This window comes from Sminthopsis crassicaudata, chromosome 3 (assembly GCF_048593235.1).
Source record: "Sminthopsis crassicaudata isolate SCR6 chromosome 3, ASM4859323v1, whole genome shotgun sequence".
In the NCBI taxonomy this organism is placed as follows: Eukaryota; Metazoa; Chordata; class Mammalia; order Dasyuromorphia; family Dasyuridae; genus Sminthopsis; species Sminthopsis crassicaudata.
This window is the reverse complement of record NC_133619.1, coordinates 260,393,075-260,415,982: the sequence shown is the minus strand read 5'-3', so window position 1 is coordinate 260,415,982 and position 22,908 is coordinate 260,393,075. Positions and strand designations below refer to the sequence as shown.

Here is a 22,908-nt window from a genome sequence, read left to right as displayed (position 1 = left end):
AAGTAGTTGAGATCAATTGTTTATATCAAATGGACTTTGATACTGAAGTGGCAAGAGAATAACTTTAAAGAATATACATTTAAACATATATCCTCTTAGATGGAAAGGCCCTTCAAGGCTACTAGCATTACTCTTGATCACAAATATTTAAAGATGCTCTGTTGGAAGATTAAAGCATGAAGTTCCATAATCATTGTCAGTATGCCATCTTTTGAGAAAGGTAAAAAAAAAATTAAAAACTTATAATGCAGTTAACATAGAAATATTTCCTGATTCTACAGTGAAATTATCTAATGATTTGTAGTCTAAGGAATAAAAACAAATATGCATAAGCCTTCCAAAAAATTTTGGTCTAGTCTGGTATTTGCAAGCAACTACATATTGTGATAATTCAATCTTATTTAACTCTATGACATTTCTTAGCTTGAGAGTCAGTATTCTTATACTCCTCAAAATTTTTTGATTTTTTTTTTCTCTTTCTCTTGAAAAGAAAGTATTTCTGAGTTTTTCATATCACTTAGCTGTAAAAGAGAATAAAAAGAAATTTTATGTCCTACTAGCTAAGCTTTTTGTGAAGCAACAACTGAGAATAGAATCTTATAGTTAAGGAATCAGAAAAGATATTTCATTGGGCCAGGATGATATAGGTTAAGCTTAGAATATTGGAATGGATGATCATCAAAAAAGCTACAAACAAAATTAGGTCTGCCTGTAATTTTTAACAAACCTACATTTGAAATATTTCAATTCAGTACTCAAAAAATCCCAACATTTTAAAAGATTGATTATTTCATATTTTGATGAGGAAAAAACCCAAGAACTTAAGCTAGACATAGAAGTTACGGTATTGTAATCCGTTTTATATACATATACACACCTGTATGTGCCAAAGATAAATTCTGCATTTTTAATGTATAAACATATGCTATTAACTTGTCCATGAATAACTCATTAAAAATGTATACTGGACTTTTAATGACCTTGGTTAAAGTAATTTAACTAAAGAAAGAAAAAATCTAATGTCGTATTTAGACTCATATTGAAGTAAAATCATTTTAAAATGAAGTTGCTTTTAACTCTTTTTGGACTCTGGTGTTATAAATTCCAGAATGACTTTTTCCTTTGTGTGCATGGAATCATAAAAATTTGTAGATGAAAGGAGCCTTATAGAATACATCTGTTGTTTTTACAAAAATTGTTGTTTTTTTACAAAATGTATTGTGAGTCCCAATTTCATATGGTACTTTTATGATAGTATAGTTTAATTTTTTCAGTCACATTTGAATCTTCATGATTCCATTTGGGGTTTTCTTGGCAAAAATACAAAAGTGATTTGCCATTTCCTTCTCCAGTTCATTTTACAGAAAAGGAAAGTGAGGCAAATGGGGTTAAATGACAGTTCAGTGTCACAGAACTAGTAAGTTTCTAAGACTGGATTTGAACTTGGGCCCAGTGCTACTAGCTTCCCACATATATACTACATACATACACTCATTAAATGTTTCTCAATAACTATAATGATAATTTTTACTCCCCCGGTACTTCAAATTAAAATTTATATTAGCTAATTGTAAAATACAAAATTTCATTCCTTATAATTATTAATATTTAAAATATAAAATTATTAAATTAAAATAATGACAACTATTCTATGCGAAACATAGCAATCCAGCAAAATCTCATATGCTTACTCATATCTGCAAAACTTCATATTAAATTTCTTTATTTTACAAATTTTGTTGAATATATTTTTAAGATAAATTACAATTTAGAAAATGATATATAATGATAATAATAATAATATATACTTAATTAGGCAACTAGAAATTCAGTGGATAACATTGAGCCAAAAGTGAAATCCAGACTCAGAATTTTACCAACCATGTGACCCTGGAAAAGCCATTTTAATTTCTTAGTCTAAGAAATTTTTTAGTTTAACTTTAGTTTCCTCAGCTGTAAAATGAGGATAAAAATAGCACTTATCTCTCAGTATTGTTCTGAGAATCAAATGAGATGATATTTTTTTAAAAGAAAGAAAAATTCCCTGCTCCTAATACTTTTATTCAAAATGGATGGCTGAAGCAAGGAGAGGAAAGTTTCTTATGAAAGGTTATAACTAACATTTGTTTAAAAGGAAGATATCCTGCTAGGGTGATTGAATCCCAGAAGGTAGGACCCACTTGAGCAAACTCACAGAAGGATAAAGAGAATTTTGTATACACAGACACACCTATGAGATCAGTTTGACTACAATGGGGATAACGTGAAGGGTAATAATATAAACTGAGATTGGAAAGAGGCTGGACGAAGATTGGAATGGACTTTTTAAATACCAGTTTGTGAAGTTTGTATTTTATCCTTGAGGGGCACCTCTGTGGCACATTTTATAGAGGTCTGGATCTGAAGTTGGGAAAACCTGACCAATAAAATAGATAAGTCATGAGCTAATTTGATGTGATAAAATGTAATATTTAATCAAAATTTTAAACCAAAAATTTAAATAGTGAATTCACAACCAATAAGGAAGAATTTTTTTAAAAAAAACTATTAGGAGTCACCTAAATATATGCTAGTAAAACTGACAATCTATATGAAATAGTTGGGATATTTTAAAAATATTTAGATTGCCCAGATTAACAGAACAGTAAATCAAATACTTAAATAAAACTGTTTTATTTTTAAAAAAAAAAATTTGAATAAGCCATAAATGAACTCCTAAAGAAAAAAATTCAGAACCAAATGGATTTACAAATGAATTCTATCAAGGATTTAAAAAACAATTAATTCCAATACTACATAAACCTTTTTTTTAAATGCAAAGAGGGGTTGCTATTAAATTATTTCTATAATACAGATATAATCTCAGTTCCTAAACTGGGAAAAGTCAAAATAGAGAAGGAAAATTTTTTATCAGTTTCTTTAACATTTATGCAAAGATTTTATATAAAATGCTAACAAGGATATTGCAGTAATTTATAACAAAAGATCATAGACTACAGCCATGTCGAATTTATTCCAAGGTTGCTTTAATATCAGGGAAACTATAAACATAATTGATCATAGTAATAAGAAAACATGGGGGCAGCTAGGTGGCAGAGTGGATAGAGCATCAGCCTTGAAGTCAGGAGGACTTGAGTTCAAATTTGGCCTCAGACACGTAATACTTCCTAGCTGTGTGACCCTGGGCAAGTCACTTAACCCCAACTGCATCAACAAAAAGAATAAATAAGAAAACAAGAAAAATTATGTGCATTTTAATAGATGCCAAAAAAAGCTTTTGAGAACATGTAAATCCTCTTCCTATTAATAAAATTAGAAAGCACAATAAACAGAGTTTTCCTTATAAGTGTTGTTATTTAGTCATTTCTGATTTCTTGTGACTTCACTTGGGATTTTCTTAGCAAAGATAGTGGAATGATTTGTCATTTCCTTCTCTAGCTCATTTTATGGATGAGCAACTGAGGCAGAATTAAGTGACTGGCCCAGGATCATACAGCTACCAAGTGTCTGAGGCTGCATTTGAACTCATGAAGATGAGTGACTCCAGACCCAGCATGCTACTCATTATGCCATCAAATTGCCCAAAATAATAAGCGGCATCTATCTAAAAACTTATAACCAGCATTATCTGTAATGAGAATAGTCCAGAAGCCTTTCCAATAAATTGAAGAGTGAAACAAGGATGTCTTATTACTATTGTTCTTCAGTGTACTACTAGAAATGTTAGCTATAATAAGATCAATAAAAATGTAACAGAAAAAGAATAGGCAAATGGGGTAGGGAGAGAAGTTTCACTTTATTCAAATGATAAAATAGTAACTGGATATTCAGAATCATTGATTTGAGAAAGGTATAAGGAGATGGGATTATGTTAATCACTTAGAAAAGACTTCAGATACAATGTTCTTCCTATGCATTCATCCTCAGGGAAAAGTTGTCCCATTTTAGAACTTTATGATTCCACCATCCTTGAAGAATAGAGTTCACAATTTTTTTTTTGGTAAACCTTTTCCATTTTTCTTTTGTCGGTAGTTCTCTTAAGATTTGTATCCAGTCACACGGTCTTAGATGACTTTGCTTATTGGATGTCTTGGCAAGCTTTCATTAGGATGATTTTCTTCTCCACTGTTTCTCTGTCTTTCACGGGATATTCCTTGTAATCATCCATTATCCTCCTTTAAAAGATTTTGCAGATGAGTTTATATTCTTGTCTAGTATTTACTTTGGCATCCATCTCTCTCCATTTAAGAAGTCAGCCAAATGTACTTTAGCCACATTGCTTTCTACACTTCTGGTCTCAAAGCAGTTGAATTATACTGCTTCATTTCTGACTAAAATTATTATAATTGGTCTCATTTTATAATTCTTGCTTATTATTAATTCTGTTAGTTTTGTATAGTTGTACATAGACAGTTGACTCAAATAACTCCATCAATAATACCTCTTTTCCTTTATGTTAAAATGTAGTCAGTTTCATTCTTTGATATGTTTAGTGCTCACTATATCCACTGCCTTTTAAAAATTTTTTAAGAAAATATTCAGGATATAGAGTTATAAGGCTTTTGCATAATCTACAAGTCTTTCATTTCTTTCTTCTGAATCCTACTACATATTTATCTTCATTCTCACCTTTTCCACCTTTGCATTAAAATCACCAATTACCCAATTATGTTTTGACTTGATTTGGAGGATCTTAAGTTCTTCACAGAATTTCTGTACCAAACTAAAACTTAGGAAACTTAGGTTCACTTCTAGGGTCTTCCCAACAATGACAATGAAGATAATGATGAAAGCTGCTAATCAAATTATATAGTGCGTACTATGTGACAAGCACTGTGCTAAGTGGTTCTAGGTAGATGCTCTTTTACAGATGAGGAAACTGAGACAAGCAGGGGTAAAGTGATTTGCCCAGAGTCACAATGTTTGAGGCTGAATTGAACTCAGGTCTTCTTGATTCCAGGCTTAGAACTCTTCTTTGTTGAAAAATACTTCGTATATAGAGTAAATTGGATATAAGACAACTCTTTTTTTCTACCATACAAAAAAGCACAAAAGCAGCATCATTGACAAAGACTAAGATACAACAATTAGACTCTTCTAGGAGGTCAATATTTAAAATAAGAGCATGAAACATTTTGTAGAACTGCTGACCAGACATTTCTTTTCAACGTTTCAACATTTTTGGCATAATCAGTCATTATTCACATGTTGAGGTCTCATTCAGAGTCTGTCTTTTTTTGGTCAGTCATAAATAGCTCATTGTTCTAGAAGTAGTCATCTTCTCCAAGAAGCATTGTGATAGCTTTAGGAAGCATCTTCTACAGTTCAGCCAGCACTAACTAAAAAGTCCAAAAATTCTGACATAACCATTGAAATAAAAAAGGCTATATTGGGGCAGCTAGGTGGCGCAGTGGATAGAGCACCAGCCTTGAATTCAGGAGGACCCGAGTTCAAATGTGGTCTCAGACACTTAACACATCCTAGCTGTGTGACCCTGGGCAAGTCATTTAACCCCAGCCTCAGGGGGGGGGGGGGAAGGCTGTATTTTATAATCCCTCTTAATTCACTTATGCTCAAGGAAGTAAACACAAAGCAAAAAAAAATAAATAATACATCTAGGACTTTTAATCTTACATTATTTTTATCATATTCATCAAAGATTCATTTTTGGAAAAGAACCCTTTAAAACAATATTTTGCCCTACAAAATCCAATTTTTAAAATAGACATTAACAGTAAGCACAGAATCTTCTTTTATTATCTTTAGTCAAATGAGGTAATATATTTAATGCTTTACAAACATTAAAGGGCTGTATAATTCATAACGTTATTAATATGAACTTTTCATCTTTCAATCAGTTGTGTCATGTAAAGATGTCCACCATGGAATACTGTTTGCAAAAAGCCTTCATGTCCCCTTAAAATTCTCAATGCATGTTTAAATTATTCTCATTTTTTAAGGAAATTTATATATATATATATATATATGAGAAAGTAAGCTCCTGGGTTGATAGATAGTTAATGTTCTCAGGGTCACTATTTTGGAGGGAATAATAAGTTCTAAGACTCTTTCTATGCCTTTGGTATCTTCCCTTCAGATAACTTGAGAGCCGCTCTTAACACCTTCAAATAAGTATCATTTCTTACACATATACCTCTGTTTTTAATTGGTCTAATCCTGTATATGACCACTTCCCATTTTTCTCTTCAGGACCTTTTCTGCTTTTTCTATAAATAAATCTAAGTATATGTTTCTCTGAAAGTATGATAAACAAATACATAAACTGATGTAAACTTTGGCTTTCATATCTTTCCCCTTAGCAAATAATTGAAGTGTTTGTTAAAGCCCTTTTTATTTCTCATTTTGGTAATTGATTTATGTAGTTAAAATGTATGAAATTATGGTAACAAATGATGATTTTCCATTTTTGCATCAATGGCATATTTACACAGTTCGGGTTCGAATTGTTTTGATTTCATAATTTTTTTTGTTGTTTTTCATTTTTACTGTCAATTCAAATATAGCTGATTGAAAAATGAATTTCTATATTAGTTATTTACTGTTTGTTAAAATATAATAAATTTCATCTTTGTGATGTCATTCAGAGCTTATAAGACCTTACAATTATTTTCTTGAAAAAGAATTTGTGGTATATAGGTATGATGTTTCTCTCCTTACCTTATATCTGAAATTTATTTCCAATATAGTGCTTTTGCATTGAATATACCAAGTATCAAAGCATATATTGATTTAATTTAGTGGCTCCATAGAATTCCTCTACCTTTTCATATTCTGAAGCAAATACTGATGTAATGCTATGGTTATTTTCTTAGTGTTGTTATCATTGGCCTTGTACCATTATTTCAAACAGTACAATGCAAGTTGTCCAAATGCCCCATTAAAGTATATTTTTGTTGACTTTGGATGCTGGAATAAAATGACCTTTAATTGCCTCCCAAAGAGACTTTTGGAACCACCCTTCCATGTAATTCCAACTTTCCTTCCATCTTCTTCTTTTATGTGTGATGAAATATAAAAACTGATAAGATTCACTTCTTTTGGTATTTTAACCATCCATTAATCACTGGGTAAAATTCTCATGTTTATTCTACTGACAACGAATGTAGTATTTATAGATAGTCTAAAAATCGTGTTTGCCTTCCCTCCTTAATATTTATATATAATCTAGAAATTGTGTCTTGCCTTCCTGCCTTTATTTTTAACCAATTTCCTTCAGTCTAAAAGTAAAAGGGACTGAAGTCCATTTTATATTATTTACCATAGCCAGAGTTTATGACCAGTTGATCAGTCTAAGTACTCTGCAAGTAGATGAACTTTTCCCAAAACTGATTCTCGGGAAGCAGTAGACAATGCCAGAGCTTCTTTTCCACTGATATGTCCTTTGAGAACCTAGAAATGTACACACACACATCTATATAGACGCACATATAACAGTATGCTTTTTTATGACTATAATGTCTAATCTCGGAGAACACTAGTACCTTAAATCTTAAAGAAATATAAGCATTTACACTATATATGTACTTCACTAAATTATTTTTTAAAGTCAATTGAACATTTACCCTGCATAACAAGAATAGCAGCTATGGAATGTAGTTTTTTCACAGACAGAATTTGTTTGTATAGGAATATAGACTTTTCTTTAAACAGTAAAATACCATTCATTAAATTTAAAATGGAAGGGGAAAGAATACAAAGCCAATAGGTAGTATCATATTGCAAATCTGCTAGTATTTAGATTCTTCTCTGCAAGTCTTAAAATCCGAAAACATTAGAATTTCATCCATATTTATCATGGCATCTGCATTATCAAACTCACTATTATTTGGGGCAGAAAAGGATGTTAATCAATTACCTCTTTACAGAAAACTCATATCTATTTTCAACCACTTCTACATTGAACCCTACATTTAGATTCAATTAATGCTTATAAGAGAAATTTTGCAAGACAGTTTAGTACTGAATATAAAGGTCATGTATCTATCATTTTCATCCCAGCCTAAGTTAGCTTTGTCAGGGTCAGGTTCATACTAGATAGATCACAAAAAAAAAAAAAAAAAAGATTTTGGTGTGGTAAATCAGTTGGTCCCATAATTTATTTAAACTGATTTCAAACCTCCAAAACAGGTTCCCTGTCTTCATAGTCTCTAAGAAATAGGCCATTGCTTTCTGGTAGGAAACTATCATATTCAAAAAGTTTGGACAAATTGTAATATTGACCATAAATATTCTGGTCCCCTTTCCTCATGCTCCTTAGCCCAGATAGCAACACTGGTGACGGAAACAGTGGAGGAAACAGTGGAGACTTTGACTTTTCTTTCCCTTCTGCTCCTTTCTTTGCCCCACCCAGCTCTCCTTCCCTTCCTTTCCAATCCTTAACTCTCTCCTCCCCTTTGGTATAGTTTTTTAAGACCATTCTTTGAAAGCTTACCTCACCATCCTATAGCACGTTTTGAACTTTCACATTCTTGGATGGTCCTCCATGTTTTATATTCCTTCTTTTGTTACCTGTCCACCTTCTCTACATGTCTTTTCAAAATCTATATTAGTTTGTGATTTCTCTTTAGACAATAATTGTCTTCTTTCCTTATTACAGTTGTATCTTTTCTTTAGGCTGTGCTTGGTCTGAGTCCCCTTCTCTGGGATGCCTGGAGAGCCAAGGACTCTGATCAGTACCTCTTGTCTCCTATCCATTTGTCCCATGTTTCCTCCAGCTCTTTAAATCTAAATCTTCAGAATCTCTTCTTTCCAGATTCTAAGACATGTCTCCTTTTTATACCAAATTGCTTTGGAGTAAGAGAATTTTGCACAAGGATTTAATTTATTCACATTCTCTATTCATACTCACTTCTGATTATTCGATTCAGTCAAAAAAGTGTTGTCACCTAACTAAATAGAATAATTTTAATCCCACCCTTACACTAGTCACCTCTGAGAGAATCGTTTCAGTAAAATTTTTTTAATATGCAAGCAAAAAATTTCATCTAAATATGATAACATTTTGATAATATAGGTGTGATGCTAAGCAAAGTTCTTACACATCATACAACTCAATAGTTGCTATACATCTGAAAAGGTCTACATGATAATTCAGACAATGTGATTATAATTTTTAGGAAAACTAATTAATTAGGCAGCAAAACATGAATAGACTATAGCAGGGCTGTTTACCTGTCCATCATTACCATTATGTGTCATCCTTGCAAACTTAAATCAATAATTATTTAAAAGCCCACACAGTCTACATATGTAAGGAATTCTGATTTTAGGGCCAGTATTGAAAAAGATTTAGATGTTCTTGTAGTAAACATTGACTTGAAGGGAGAAAATTTACTTTTATACACTGAAAAACTATTTTCCATTTTCATTCTATAGCCGCGTCATGTATTCAACATGCTGAAGAAATATGTACGTGCTGAACAGAAAGATAGGCAACATACCTTAAAGCATTTTGAACATGTTCGTATGGTGGATCCAAAGAAAGCTGCCCAAATCAGATCTCAGGTAAATAATAAAGGCAGTGATATTCTTTTAAATATATGACCAATATTTAAAATGTTAAAATATTTGTCTTACTGATTTGTACTTGTTGAGAAAATGCTACTTTTTCTGAACCCGGAGAGAGAACTAGGGGTGGGGGGGAGTGGGGGGTCTGAGCGTGGATCACAACATAGTATGTTCATTTTTTTGTTGTTTGCATTGTTTTCTTTTTCATTTTTTTCCTTTTTGATCTGATTTTCCTTGTACAGCATTATAAGTATAGAAACATATATAGTAGAATTGCACATGTTTAACATATATTGGATTGCTTGTCATCTAAGAGAGGGAGAAAAAAAATTAGGAAATGAGGAATTGCAAGGGTGAATGTTAAAATGCATGTATTTTGAAAATAAAAAGCATTTTTAAAAATGTTTAAAGAAAATATTACTTTTAAATATATAACCACAAAAAAAAAAAACTGTTTCCATGAAGTTAATGGCACAACAAATTTCAGAATCTGAGAAATTCCATTGGCATACAGTTGTTCTCTTGAAGGATTCTATAATTCAGTTTTTGAAATCTCATCTTGCAGGATTTTTTTACATATTCTCATTTAAAGAAGCAATGAAGAATCATCATAAGCTTAGCATTACTTATTCTTTTATTACGAAGTTTGTAAAAGTAGAAGAAATAAAAGAAAAACATTTCTAATTTACTGGTCTCCAAAATTGCATAAATCAAATAGATTCATATAATCATAAGCTATTTTTCATATGTGATACTTTAAAATCTGTTAAGTCATACCTTTTTTTAAAAAAAGCTGTTAAGTCTTACTAGATTTAAAATTGTAGCTTCAAAATTTTACCTTTTCTAGAATGACAGAATCTTCAAATATCTATTTTCAGCAACTTATAAAACTCAACCAGGTCTTGATATAAAATACAGAAATTAGATTTTTGGCTTCACTATTTTTCCAGTCCCAAAATTAAAGATTTGAGATAGAGAGGATCTTTTTAATTAACTTTGTTTTAACAAGGTTTTTTTGGTATATTGGGAAATATAATGTCCTGAAGCAAAGCAATGAGAACAACAAACAAAAAAAAAAAAAAAAAAAAGATGAAAAATAGCCTTTTAGTTTAAAATTTTAAAAGTTTAAAATGTTATATCTTTAAAATTATTTTTATTTGTTAATGTTGTTAGTGTTATTTGTCTTTCATTCTTGAAGAGGACCATGACATCAGGGAGGTGATGCCATGTGATACAAGTGAATTGGATTTAAGTGAGGGAAAACTGTGCAAGGTCACCTGCCTCACTTTCCCCTTCAGGACCATTTGGGTCCAGTGACCAGATATAGATTATGACAAATGGAGGTGGTCCTGAATGAAGCTAAGGTCTTCAACAGATCTCAGTTTGAATGAAGCCATGCACCCATTCAGTGCTTAAGGCTAGGTAGCAATAGGTACAAAGAAGGGCCTCTTTCACCTTGTCAAAAACATAAAGATAAAAAACTATTTTTGGTTTATCCTGAACTTCCATCTTTGGTATAGGTCATGACACACTTGCGTGTGATTTATGAGAGGATGAACCAGTCTCTCTCTCTGCTCTACAATGTGCCAGCAGTAGCTGAAGAGATTCAGGATGAAGTTGGTAAGCTAACTGTTGTATTAAAGTCTTTTACTTTATAAAAACCTCATCTTTCTCCTATATCTGTGCTTAGAATTTAAAAGAGGAGTGAATAATTTCTGGAGAGAAATAGGAGAGAAGATTGTGCCTGGTGACAAATATAAATCTGTGTGATAATTATGTTATAATATGATTCTATTGATTTTTTTAAATTTCATTTTAATGTTTTATTGGTATCTATATGATAATTGTTACAATATGATTCTCCTATTGGTTTTAAAAATTTCCTTTCAATAAGTTTTTATTGGTGTCTTCTGTTTTCTCTCAATATTTTGGTGTATGTGGGAACTTCTTTCTAATCCTGAGCTTTCTGTGGTATAAGTCTAGCAATAGAGTTATGAGAAGGCTCATTTCTCAGAGTAGAAGCATTTTAGTCCCTTTATTTGTATAGTTCCAAATTTTTTAAATTATTTGCATAATTCCAAATTGTTTACCAAAACTTCTTGCACGAATTTAGAGCAGTCCATTAATGCAACCCTTCACAATTCCTCCAACACTATTAACGTATTTTGTAATCTTTGCCAATTTGCAGCCTGTGAGGTCCAGCCTCAAGGATGTTTTAATCTGCTTTTCTCTCATTATTTAGTGATCAGAAGCATCCTTTCTTGTGGTTGTGTGTAATTTGTGGTTCTTCCTTGAGGTACTGCTTTTTCACATCATTTGACCACTTAGCTCTTGGAGAATAGTTTATAGTCTTAGAACTATATATAGAACTTGAATGACAAACACTTAAGAGAGAAATTTGATACAAATTTTTTTCTCATTTCATGTACTTCCCCTCTTAATCTAGTATGTTAATTTTGTCTATGCAAAAGTTTTTAAGTTTTATATAATCAGTTATCTAATTTTTCCTTTATAATTGCCTCTGCCTCTAAGGGAAATACAGGATTAGGTTCCCATGAGCTTCTGGTCACATTTCCTTTAATGCTTTCTGGAGAGCCTCATGTACAAAGGGGTGATTTTTTTTTCCTTTTTCTAGATGTACTGTATTGTTTGATTAAGATTGAACTCAAGGCCAATAGCTCTATATCTCATGCTTGAAGGAAGCTTTATCCATAAGGCACATCACCACCTTCTTGCACTTGGGAATATTTAGACAGCACTTTGGTACTATACTTGGTAGGCATTTTAAACAGCAAAATCACCACCAAAAAAGGTGAAAAATGAGGTACTAAGTAGACTACAGAGAGGACACTTGTTTACGATATGAAAACTGAAACAAAAGAACATTGTTTGTTCAATCTCAGCTGGAAACATGCAATCATTTCATGCATTCCATAAATGATCCTGAAAACATGCAAGCATTGATTTTGAGGTTACAAATAAATTTTAGCAAGTAGGTGAATTTGATCATACAGAATCTATGAATAATTAAGATCTATTGTACTACATACATGTACATATAAAATATGTACATACACATTTATGTTGATATAAATAGGCAGAGAGAGGTAAATTATATACATGTATGTGTGTGTACATACGTACAACTAATGTAAGAAATGTTTTTGCCTTATTATATATGTCTGTAATGAGGTTTCTTTTTCTTGCTTTTTCATTTGGGGGTGGGGAGAGAGATTTGGAGGCTGGAGAAAAAAAAAAACATGTGTATAGATAGAGATAGAGAGATATAGATATCATATGTTTATATATAATATCTACATTCCTCAGTCCACCACTCTGAGTCTACCACCTCTCTCTCCAGCAGCCTATTTTATCCAGAATCCTCTGGAATTGTGGTTAATCATAGTTTCTAAATCTTTCAGATTGTTTGTCTTTACAATACTGTAGCTGTTGTAAAATGAATTGTTCTTCTGGTTCTATTTATTTCATTTTGGTCAAATCCTATGTGTTCCTAGTTTTCTCTGAAACCACTTACTTCCTCGTTTTTTATCTTATAACAACCCTCTATAATAGTCATATTCCATAATTTGTTCACCTATCAATCACCCATTTGGTTTCCACCACCAAGTTTCCACTTCTTTACCATCACAAAAAGAGCTTCATCCAAACCCCTGTACCTGCACAAGTGATCCTCATCTCCTTCCTCCTCTTCTATTTATCTGGCTTGTTTCTCTATGCTTTGATTGCTTCATTATTGCCTACAAACATTCATGTCTCACTCATCCTCCAAAAAAAAAAAAAAAAAAAAAAAAAAGCCTTCATTTACTCCATCCATTTCTGAAAGCTCTCTTCCCTGTCTCCTATCATCTGGCTCCCAGCTTCATCATTCACCTAAAATTTGTCCATCTAAAGATCTCTGAATTGCTGTATCTAATGGCCTTTTCTCAACCCTCATCTTTCCTACCTAACTTCTTTGCAGTTTTTTTGCTTCATTATTGATGGTGACTTTATAAGAAGCTAGCCACCACAGGTGATAAGAATCAACCAATATATGTGTGTGTATGAAAATACCTGCATTTACACATTTACATCCATATCCAGAGAGAGAAAGAGTGGTATATGTGTATTATGTAATGCATCTACATATACCCACATAAACAAACATAGCCAATTATACCTCTCTGTAATAGCTATTCTTCCTCTTGCCTTCTAAGTAGGGAGTGGAGTTGGGGATAGGAGTAGAGATGGGGAATGTTATCTGCCCCATTAGATTGTGAGTTCCTTGAAAGCAGGAGCTGGCTTTTGTTTTTCAATGTGTCCCCAGAGTTAAAGAGGGTACCTAATAAATAGTAGTGCAAGATAAGTCTTATAGCAAGAATTCTTACCCATTTTGCTACTGTGGATCTCTTAGTGGTCTGATGAAGCCTATTGACCCCTCCTCAGAATGTTTTAAATTAATATATTAAAATAGGATCACAAATAAATCAATTACACTGAAATACAGCTATCAGAAAAAAAAATTTTAATTTATTAATCAGATAAAATTCTGGGCCTGGAATCAGGAGTAAGCTCCACAGCCTATTGAGAGGTTTTTATTGCCACATAGTACAAACCCCTAAATGGTCATGCTTAACAGGAAGCTGTCAGGATATTGCTAAACCTGTCCCAACTTGGGGATTAGGAGTCATTGCAGACAGAGTCACTTTATTGTGCATAACTGGAATCTGTCCCAAGCTTACCTGTACTTGTACTGACTGACAGGGGTGCAAAGGAATGTTATATATTAGTAATTACAAGGTTTTTAGGGATGGAGAATAAGCATTAGCAATTCAAAGAATTGAGAAAACTTCATGTAGAAAGTGGTACATGAACTATATCTTGAATGAAGTGAGATTCTGTGAATCAGAAATAATAAAGGAATATAAACAATAAAATTCTATGATTCTGTGAAATTATATTGAATCAGAGATGAGTAAGTAGGATAGTATGGGATCAGTAACTCTGTCACGGAGAAAAGTTGAAGGAAGTAAAGATCTTTGACCTGGAGAAAAGAATAAAATAATAATCAGAATGATAATTCTCCTCAAATTGTTGAAAGTCTTTCTGAACCTGAATATATATAGAATATATATATTTTATATAACTTTGTTCAAGTGTTAAGAGAATTCCAGAGTCCCTCATGAGCTAGGAGGAAATGATCAAGGGGAAAACCAAAAAGCCTAGATTTTTTTTCAAAATATTATCATTGGTTTTTATGAGGAATATGTTGTCAGTTTATTTTCTTTTACTTGTTTATAAAGAAGGGATCTAAAAGCAGTGGGGAGCAGAGAGAAGGTGCCCCTGAGAAGTAATAAGGATGTATAACTTACCATCGGATGCATCAATAAGACATTCTTTAAAAGAGCTTGGTGTGATAGACAGGAATATCATCCGCTAATCTTAATAGATTATTGGGTAACTAATAATTAGAAAGTTTTTTTTCTGTACATCCTAATTTTGGAGTTCCTCTGAAATTAGTTAAATGATAGTTCATGTTTTATATCATACTTTACAGTTATAAAAGACTTTGCCTGCATTATATTTTCATTTTCATAAGCCTTGTGAAATAACTAACATTAAGTATTATTTCCCTTTTTAAGTTAAAGAAACCAATGTGATGAAGTTGGACCACTTAATCCCCAATTTAGTGTGAAGCAGAGCAGTGCATTTTCTTCTCACATAGAATTTCATAAATAGGAGCCATCAATTCTTTCAGGCTTTTGGGAGTATTGTCTTGTAAATTGTTGTCCATGAGCGAGGTAGGAAGTTCAGTAGATAAAAATTCTGGTTCTAAATTCAGGGGGACCTGAATACTCTGAGATCCTGGGCAGGTCACTTAACCTCTGCTTCAGTAAAAGTATAATAATAGTACTGGCCTCACAAGGTTGTTGTGAGGAACAAATAATAGGTTTAAAGCACTTAGCACAGTGCTTGGCACTGGGAGCTTGATAAATGCTTGTTCCCTTCCCTCTAGTTGTTTGAAAGAATTAATGCATATTTCTTTTCTCCATGGACCCGCTCCTGCCATTTATCAATAAATATACACCCACAGTCTCTAGCTTATTCTTCTAGAAAATGTTTATTGTGAAGATTAGCCAGATTGTATGCCAAATTAGGAAATGCCCTAACGGAACTAATTACTAATCATTAGACATTGTTCTAAACGTGCAGATGAGCTGCTTCAGAAAGAGCAAAACTACTCAGATGATGTTTTGGCCAACATGATCAGTGAACCCAGGATCAGTTATGGAAATGATGCCCTCATGCCATCACTGAGTGAAACTAAAACCACAGTAGAACTCCTTCCAGTTGATGGAGAATTCAGCCTAGATGACCTGCAGCCATGGCATCCTTTTGGTGTTGATTCTGTTCCAGCTAACACAGAAAATGAAGGTAAGATTTGCAGCAGCAAAGAGCTATATTCAAATGTGCAAAATATATACAGAGAATATCTTTGTGCTTTTAAATTCTTTAATTTTTCATAAAGATAGAAAAAAAGTAGCATCTGATTAGGAGGTATGTTTTTATGTTTTCTCAAATTAAAGTAGCAGTACTAAAATGTTGATGTAGGGAATGTTTTGCTGATCTGATACACTATTTGAACAAAAATGTTTGAGAGTGGTAATGTTGTAGTCATGGAAATAGAAGATCAAACTAGCATATAAACTTTTAGGCAGTGTGCTGTTAGATCTGTATCCCACATGGAACATTTGGGACATGCTTACCTAATCCATATTGGCTTCTGTGCTGTCTTCAATCTTTAAAAAAAAAAAAAAAAAAAAAAAAAAAAAAAAAAAAGGCAATATGTCATTGTTTTAATGTTTTAATTAGCTAACTGCTTTCTATCTGCTTTGTGATTTAAAATGTTAGCTATTTAATGAACCTTGTGACTAAATTGCTGGGATTGGGAGGGATTTATTGAAGATACAATATACAAACAAAACTTTTTCCCCCTTAGGAAATATTCAATATGTTATTCTGGGAAGCTACATGTACAGAGATAAGTAAATTAAAAGGATTTACAGGGACTTTTGGTTAGATAGTGACATGAAAGGTTCTAGAGAAGCCCAACCCTTTCACAAAGTTCTGGTAAACTCCTCTATCCCTTCCAGGATTGAATAAACAGGCCATTATGCTCCAGCGTTCATTGTAATAAGCCTCCACACGCAAATGGCTTGAAGCTTGTTAAGAGCTGAGTAAAGATATTCTGAAAAAACTAAAGAAACAAGTCCTAAAACCTATGGGCTTATTACTCAGTGAGGTCATACAAAGGCAATAATAGAAGGAGTTGGAAGCTCTCCCAGTTTCAAGTAAGTAGGGTCTGAAACTTAAAGTTAATCTGGAAGCAGGAAAGCTTTAGGGGAACGTGAGACCAGTTTGTATTCCTATAAATGTACACATAAGATTTTGATCTTGACCCATAAAAACAGCAATAACAAAGAACAGAGAAATCAGTAGAAAGCTCTAAATGCAATGAAGAAATAAGTTATGAGAAGTCCAAGAGGTAACCTTAGAAAATCAATACGCCAAAATTACACATAGGACATCAGAGAAACTAATGAGTTGAGCATAGGAACTAAAACTAAAGATGAAAGAAATAAAAATGAAATTAGAACTGTTGACAGCATAGCATAGAACACAAGGCAAAAAATTTACCCACATGGTTGACTCCTTGAAAAATATAATAGAGCAAAGAGAATTCAATAATTTCACAAAAAAAGCAATATTAGATCAAAATCAAAAGACTACAACATTGAAATATCAGGTAAGGTATCTGCTCTTTTTTTAAGACCTGAAAATCAAGGAGAGATCATTTAAGAATCATCTAGCCCTCAAAAAATCTTCACCAAACAAAAAACCTGGATTACCCTATTTCAAGAAATCACCAAAAACAAAAACAAACAACCACCTACCTAAATTTGTAGCTAAAGGAAAACAGAAAGAATCCACTGGGCATTTCTTGAATGAACTTCCAACTTGAAAACCCATTACCAAAATTCAAAGCTTCCAAATCAGAGCAGGGAAAATATTTCAAAAAAAAAGAGTTAAAGTACCAACAAACCTCAGTCAAAATCAGAGAGGAAAGGCTGAGGAAATAGATATCTCATAAACTTTATTTTTACTTGTATTAGGGAAAGAAGAATTGGATATAGACTGCCAGAGTTTAGTATACAAAGTAGTTATGTTCAACAAAAAATTTATTGTTGGTGGAAAGGAGGAGATGTGGATTAAGGGAAGAGAGTGTTACTAAAACTCAAACTGCTTAGTAATTGGTGCTGTTTTCTGATGACCTCAGTCCATGTTGATCTGACTTCATTATGGACTTTCAACTTGAGAATCCTTCAGGTTTTGTGGATATCTCAAGGCAGTATGAATTTCCAAATTCTGCTATACTGAACAAACTTATTTGCATATGGAAAATAGGGGGCTCTTATCCACAAACTGAATGTTCTAGCCTTATTGAGTATCATTTTTATGGTATATAGTCAAATAAATCTTTATATTAACTATTAAATGACCTATGACCCACTTCATTCCAATATTGGTCCTAAACTGCCAGGGCTGGCCAGAGTAAAGATGAGTCCTTCATACCAACAAAAACCAACAGAGCAAGGCCAGGGTGTGCAGGAGCTAGGAGGAAAGGAAGAATAGGGAGGCATGTAGCAGAAAATACATGCAAAATAATCACAGAATTGAGAAAATATCTCCTAGTGCCTGGGAGGCTACTTAATTATAGACATAAGCAGAAAATAACTGAATACAGTACTTCTTTGATTCCCATGATGCCCCTATAAGATGGGTGCTATTATTATCCTCATTTTATACTTATACAAACTAAGGTTTAGAGGTTAAGTAATCTGAAGTCCCACAGCTAATAAGGGAATAAAGGAAAATTAGAACTCAGGTCTTCCTGACTCCAGATTCAGCACAGTATCTCCTATGCTACTTAGATACTTTGACATAAAGTAGCTATTATTGCCTTTTTAGTTTTCATTGATAATATACTATTAGAGTAAAGTGAGAGTTCAATGTTTTCTTTTCACCACCTTGCTACCCCAAGTCCGATGTTTTCTATGTATTTACATAGATTTCATGCAGCAATAAAAATTTCAAAATATGTTTATACTGGCAGTTCCTGTGTAAAAAAAAAAAAAATCTTAAATGAAACATTGTTTTTGCAGTAAAACTGCCCACCCCCATAAAATGGGGCAAATTGAAATAAAACTTGGGGATTTTTTTAAAAGAAAGAAATGAAACCCTCATATGTACAAAAATATTTTTGCAACATTTTTTTTTTTTGTTATAACAAAGAGGTACAAAACAAAGTTGTATACCTATCCATTAGGAAATGCCTGGACAAATTAGGGTGTGTGGATGGAATGAAATATTATATTGAATAGTCAGTATTAGTAAATGTTAATAAATATTAAGCCCTTATTATATACCAAGTAGATGCAGTTACCTCACAGAAAACTCATTTTTCTAAGACTGCAGAGTAAGAACAGTATCTGTACAACATTCCCTTGTTAAACCTGTATTGTAGTCTCCCATAAACATATACACTATCTATAGGACTGTGCTAAGCACTAAGGATAAAAAGAAAAGCAAAAATATGGTACTTGAAATCAAGTAGCTCATAGTCTAATGGAGGGGACAAGATGCAAAAAACTGTACATACAAGATGGATAGAAGGAGTGAGTGAGCAAATGGAAGGTGATCTCAGAATGAAATCATTAGCAAAAGGAAAGACCAGAGGTGGGATTTGAGCTTAGGTTTTGAAAGAGAAGAAAGAGTCATAGAAACCTGATATTATACATAAGAACTAATACAGTTAAGGAGTCAGAATCTTGAGAATAATTTTATACAATTACTATAATAGTATGAAGGAAAATAACTTTGAAAGGTTTTATGAACTCTCATCAGTGCAATAACCAGTCCTAACTTAAAAAGATAAATAGTTTAGCACTACCGCTTGCCAGAGAGGTATATATTATAGGTGCAGAATGAGTCATGGATTTTCAGATATGACAAATGTTTGTTTGTTTTGCTCAAGTATACTTATTTCCTACAGAGAAGAATTAATTTTGTGGGCAAGAGAATTGTGCTTTTGCAGAGAAGGAGCAATCACGAAGAGTCAGATGGAATTACAATGGCAGGATAGCAGGATGATGTATAGCCTAGCTTCTCTACCAGACATCCTCCATTCTGTTTGAGAATTCTCTTTGAAAAAAACTGATACTGGGCATCAGGGCATCCCTGAACTATCACAGGGTAGAGCATGGGTGCCATCTGTCAGATTTCTCACCTACTCCCCAGTTCTGAATCACACTGGGGGAGTAGGGGATCTGCACGTAGGAGTGGTGACTAAAGGTAGTAGCTATGTAGTGAACAAGAAACAAGTTCAGAAGCAAACAGTAGGAATGTGGCTCTGGTGCCAGGAGCAGAGTAGGGATAGGATTCTACATATCCTCCCCTTGCTACTGCCACCCTACCCTAACCCCGGCATAGTGAGGAAGCCACTACCAGTCAGGAGACCCAGCAGTTCTGTCACTTGGAACCTGCAGAGGCTCTCAGCTGTCTAATAATGATGGTCACAGAGTGAACAGCGGTCTACTAAACTCCTTACCAAACCTGGGTCAGGAAATTGCAAATCTTGGATTAGGAAAGTCCGGATCCAACTTTTGTCTAGCATTGCCTCACTTTGGGAGCATTGAAAGCTTGCACTGTGAAACTGTGCAACTATTGTGAACTGTGAAAGCAACAGAAGGATGTAAGAGGACAGAAACTCAGGCCAGACTGAAATATTATAGAAACTCAGGCCAGACAGAAATATTATAAAGTCCAAAGTCAAAAAGTAGGACAGATGAATAAGCAGACCAAAAAAAGACTCCTGCCATAAAAAGCTATTATGGTAACAAGGAAGTTCAAAACACAGATCCAGAAGAAGAGAATGATCCAAAAACATCTATGAGGAAAGCCTCAAAGAAAAATGCAGCTTGGACACAGAATTATTTAGATTTCTTGGAGTGTTCAAGCAAAATTAAAAAGAAACAAAGAGAGGGAGGAAGGAGGAGAGGGGAAGTGAGTGAGCTTTTTTAAAAAGCATTTTTAAAACCAAAGGAGAAAGCTGGAGGAAAAATTGGGTCAGAGGGGAATGAGTGCAATGAGAAAGATATGGAAAGAGAATTAGCAGTTTGCAGCTAGAGATAGTGTAATGTTCTTTGTTTGGTTTCCTGAGGGTCTCTGGGAGCAGCCTTCCAGTTCAGTAATCACCAAGAGAACAGCCAGGTGTTAAAGTCCAAATCCTTTATTATTTCCTTCACAATCTAGTTTCCTTGCCTGGGGCCCAGTTAGCTTTCTTAAAGGCCTTCTGGAGTCTCGGTTTCAGTGGAGAAACTAAGGAGGAAAGCCTGTCACCACAGTGCTGATGAAGATGGAAATGAATCTCTCTCCTTGGCTCCAAGAGCTTCCAGTGCACTTGTCTTCTCTAGCTCTGTCTGAATCTACCTAGCTGAGGCTCCTAGCTTATATGCTCTACACTGAGTATGAACCAATCATTATATTACTAGGAAACCATTATTTGTTGTAAGATTAAATCAATTATACTGAACTTAGAGTACTATTAATCACCATGTTAAACTAGATAACCATTGTTTTATCCATTCCACTTAGTACCTTGTTTTAAGTTCTGGCCCATAACAGTTATAAAACTTTACCCATGGAAATAACTCTGAAAATTAGAATGGACCAAATAGAAACTAAATCATTCCAGGAAATATTAGAAAATACTTTAAAAATCCAAAATTAAAATATTGAAAAAATGAAAGAAAACGTGAACCATTTCATGGCAAAAACAAATGATCTTGGAGGGAGGGGAAAGAAATAGATCAAAGAGACATAATTTAAGAATCATTTGAATTACTTGACAGTCATGCCCCCCAAAAAAAAAAAAAAAAAACCCTTGTTACATTTTTAAGAAATCATAAAATATTTTGCCTGATTTTCTTAGAACCATGGACAAAATTTTAAAAATTGACCAGTCATTTCCCGAAAGATACATCAAAATGAAAATTCCCTGGAACATTATAGCCAAAATCCAGAACTCCTGGTCAGAGAAAACATACTTCAGACAAAGGATTCAAGTATTAGGGAACCACAAGCAGAATCACAAGGCTTAGGAGCCACTACTCCAAAAGAGTAGAGTATAAAATGTGATATTTCAGAAGATTCAATATCTAAGCTTTCAGTAAAAAAAAAAAAAAAAAAAAAAAATTACCTAGGGGCAGCTAAATGGTCTAGTGGATAGAGCATTGACCCAGAATTAGAAGGACCTGAGTTCAAAGCTGGCCTCAAACACTTAACATTTCTAGTTGTGTGACCCTGGGCAATCACTTAACAAATCTCAAATAAATACAAAAGGAAAAAGAAGAAGAAGAAGAATTTCCCCCAAAAAACCTGAGTATAATCTTGGGGGAGGAAGGCAAGGAATGAGGTGGTTGATTTCTAAATAGTTTAACTTTACTTTCTTAGAATTGCTCATGCATGTTTACCTTTTTGTGCTTCTCTGGATTTCTGTGTCAAATTTTCTACTCGGCTCTGATCTTTTCACCAGAAGTTTTTGGTCCTCTCATTAAAAGCTTTCTTCCACCTCATTCCTTTAAACTATTTAGAGTTTGCTATAGGGAGATGATAAAAAAAAAAATCCCCTCAGAACAATGTCTTCAGGGGGGTCACAGAATGTCTTATTGGACTAAGGACCTGGAATCAGACAGTTCTGTTTTGATTATGTTAAAAGAAGAATAGTGAGGATCTAGAAAAGACTAGAGTGGGTGAGGAAAGGAAGAAGAGTGAGAGTGGTTAGTTCCTCAGGATTTAATTATTATCTCTATGCTGATGATTCTCAAATCTACTTACCCAGCTCTGACCTCTAACCGTATCTCCAAATGCTTATCAGATATCAACTAGAAGTCTGGGAGACATCTTCCACCTAGCATATCTAAAACTGAATTCATTATCTTTCCTCTAAAATCTCTCTTCTTCCAAACTTGCCTTTTACTCCTCCCAGTTCCCTAGACTCACAACTTAGGTATCATCTTTTATTGCTCACGATCTAACTATGGCCACCTCAATCTTTTGCCAAAGTCCCTCAATTTTACTTTTGCAACATTTCTTGAATACTCCCATCTCTCTTCTAACACCGCCATTACTCTGGTGCAGGGTCTCTCCTAACTCATGGACTCTTATAATAATCTACTTTGCCTGCAAGATTCTTCCCACTCCAGTCCAAACTCTATAATCTCAGCCAAAGCAATTTTCCTAATCACTTGACTGGCCATGTCA

General features: G+C 33.5%; 1 protein-coding gene and 1 long non-coding RNA gene across 6 annotated transcripts in view; one reads left to right on the top strand and one right to left on the bottom strand.

Annotated features, from left to right (window-relative positions):
• The window catches only part of APP (amyloid beta precursor protein), a 175,530-nt gene that overhangs the window by 131,724 nt on the left and 20,898 nt on the right, over positions 1-22,908 (top strand). For all 5 annotated transcript variants that reach the window (XR_012488001.1, XM_074300601.1, XM_074300600.1 and 2 more), the window contains 3 exons: positions 9,397-9,525; positions 11,049-11,148; positions 15,739-15,960. Coding sequence is in view for 4 of the 5 variants with exons in the window: in XM_074300601.1 (XP_074156702.1) it covers positions 9,397-9,525; positions 11,049-11,148; positions 15,739-15,960 (451 nt within the window). In the remaining variant the exon portion in view is untranslated. The remainder of the gene's footprint in view (positions 1-9,396; positions 9,526-11,048; positions 11,149-15,738; positions 15,961-22,908) is intronic.
• The window catches only part of LOC141561251 (uncharacterized), a 48,444-nt gene continuing 41,494 nt past the window's right edge, over positions 15,959-22,908 (bottom strand). The window contains exon 3 of the long non-coding RNA XR_012488003.1: positions 15,959-16,325. This is a non-coding gene — a long non-coding RNA (uncharacterized LOC141561251). The remainder of the gene's footprint in view (positions 16,326-22,908) is intronic.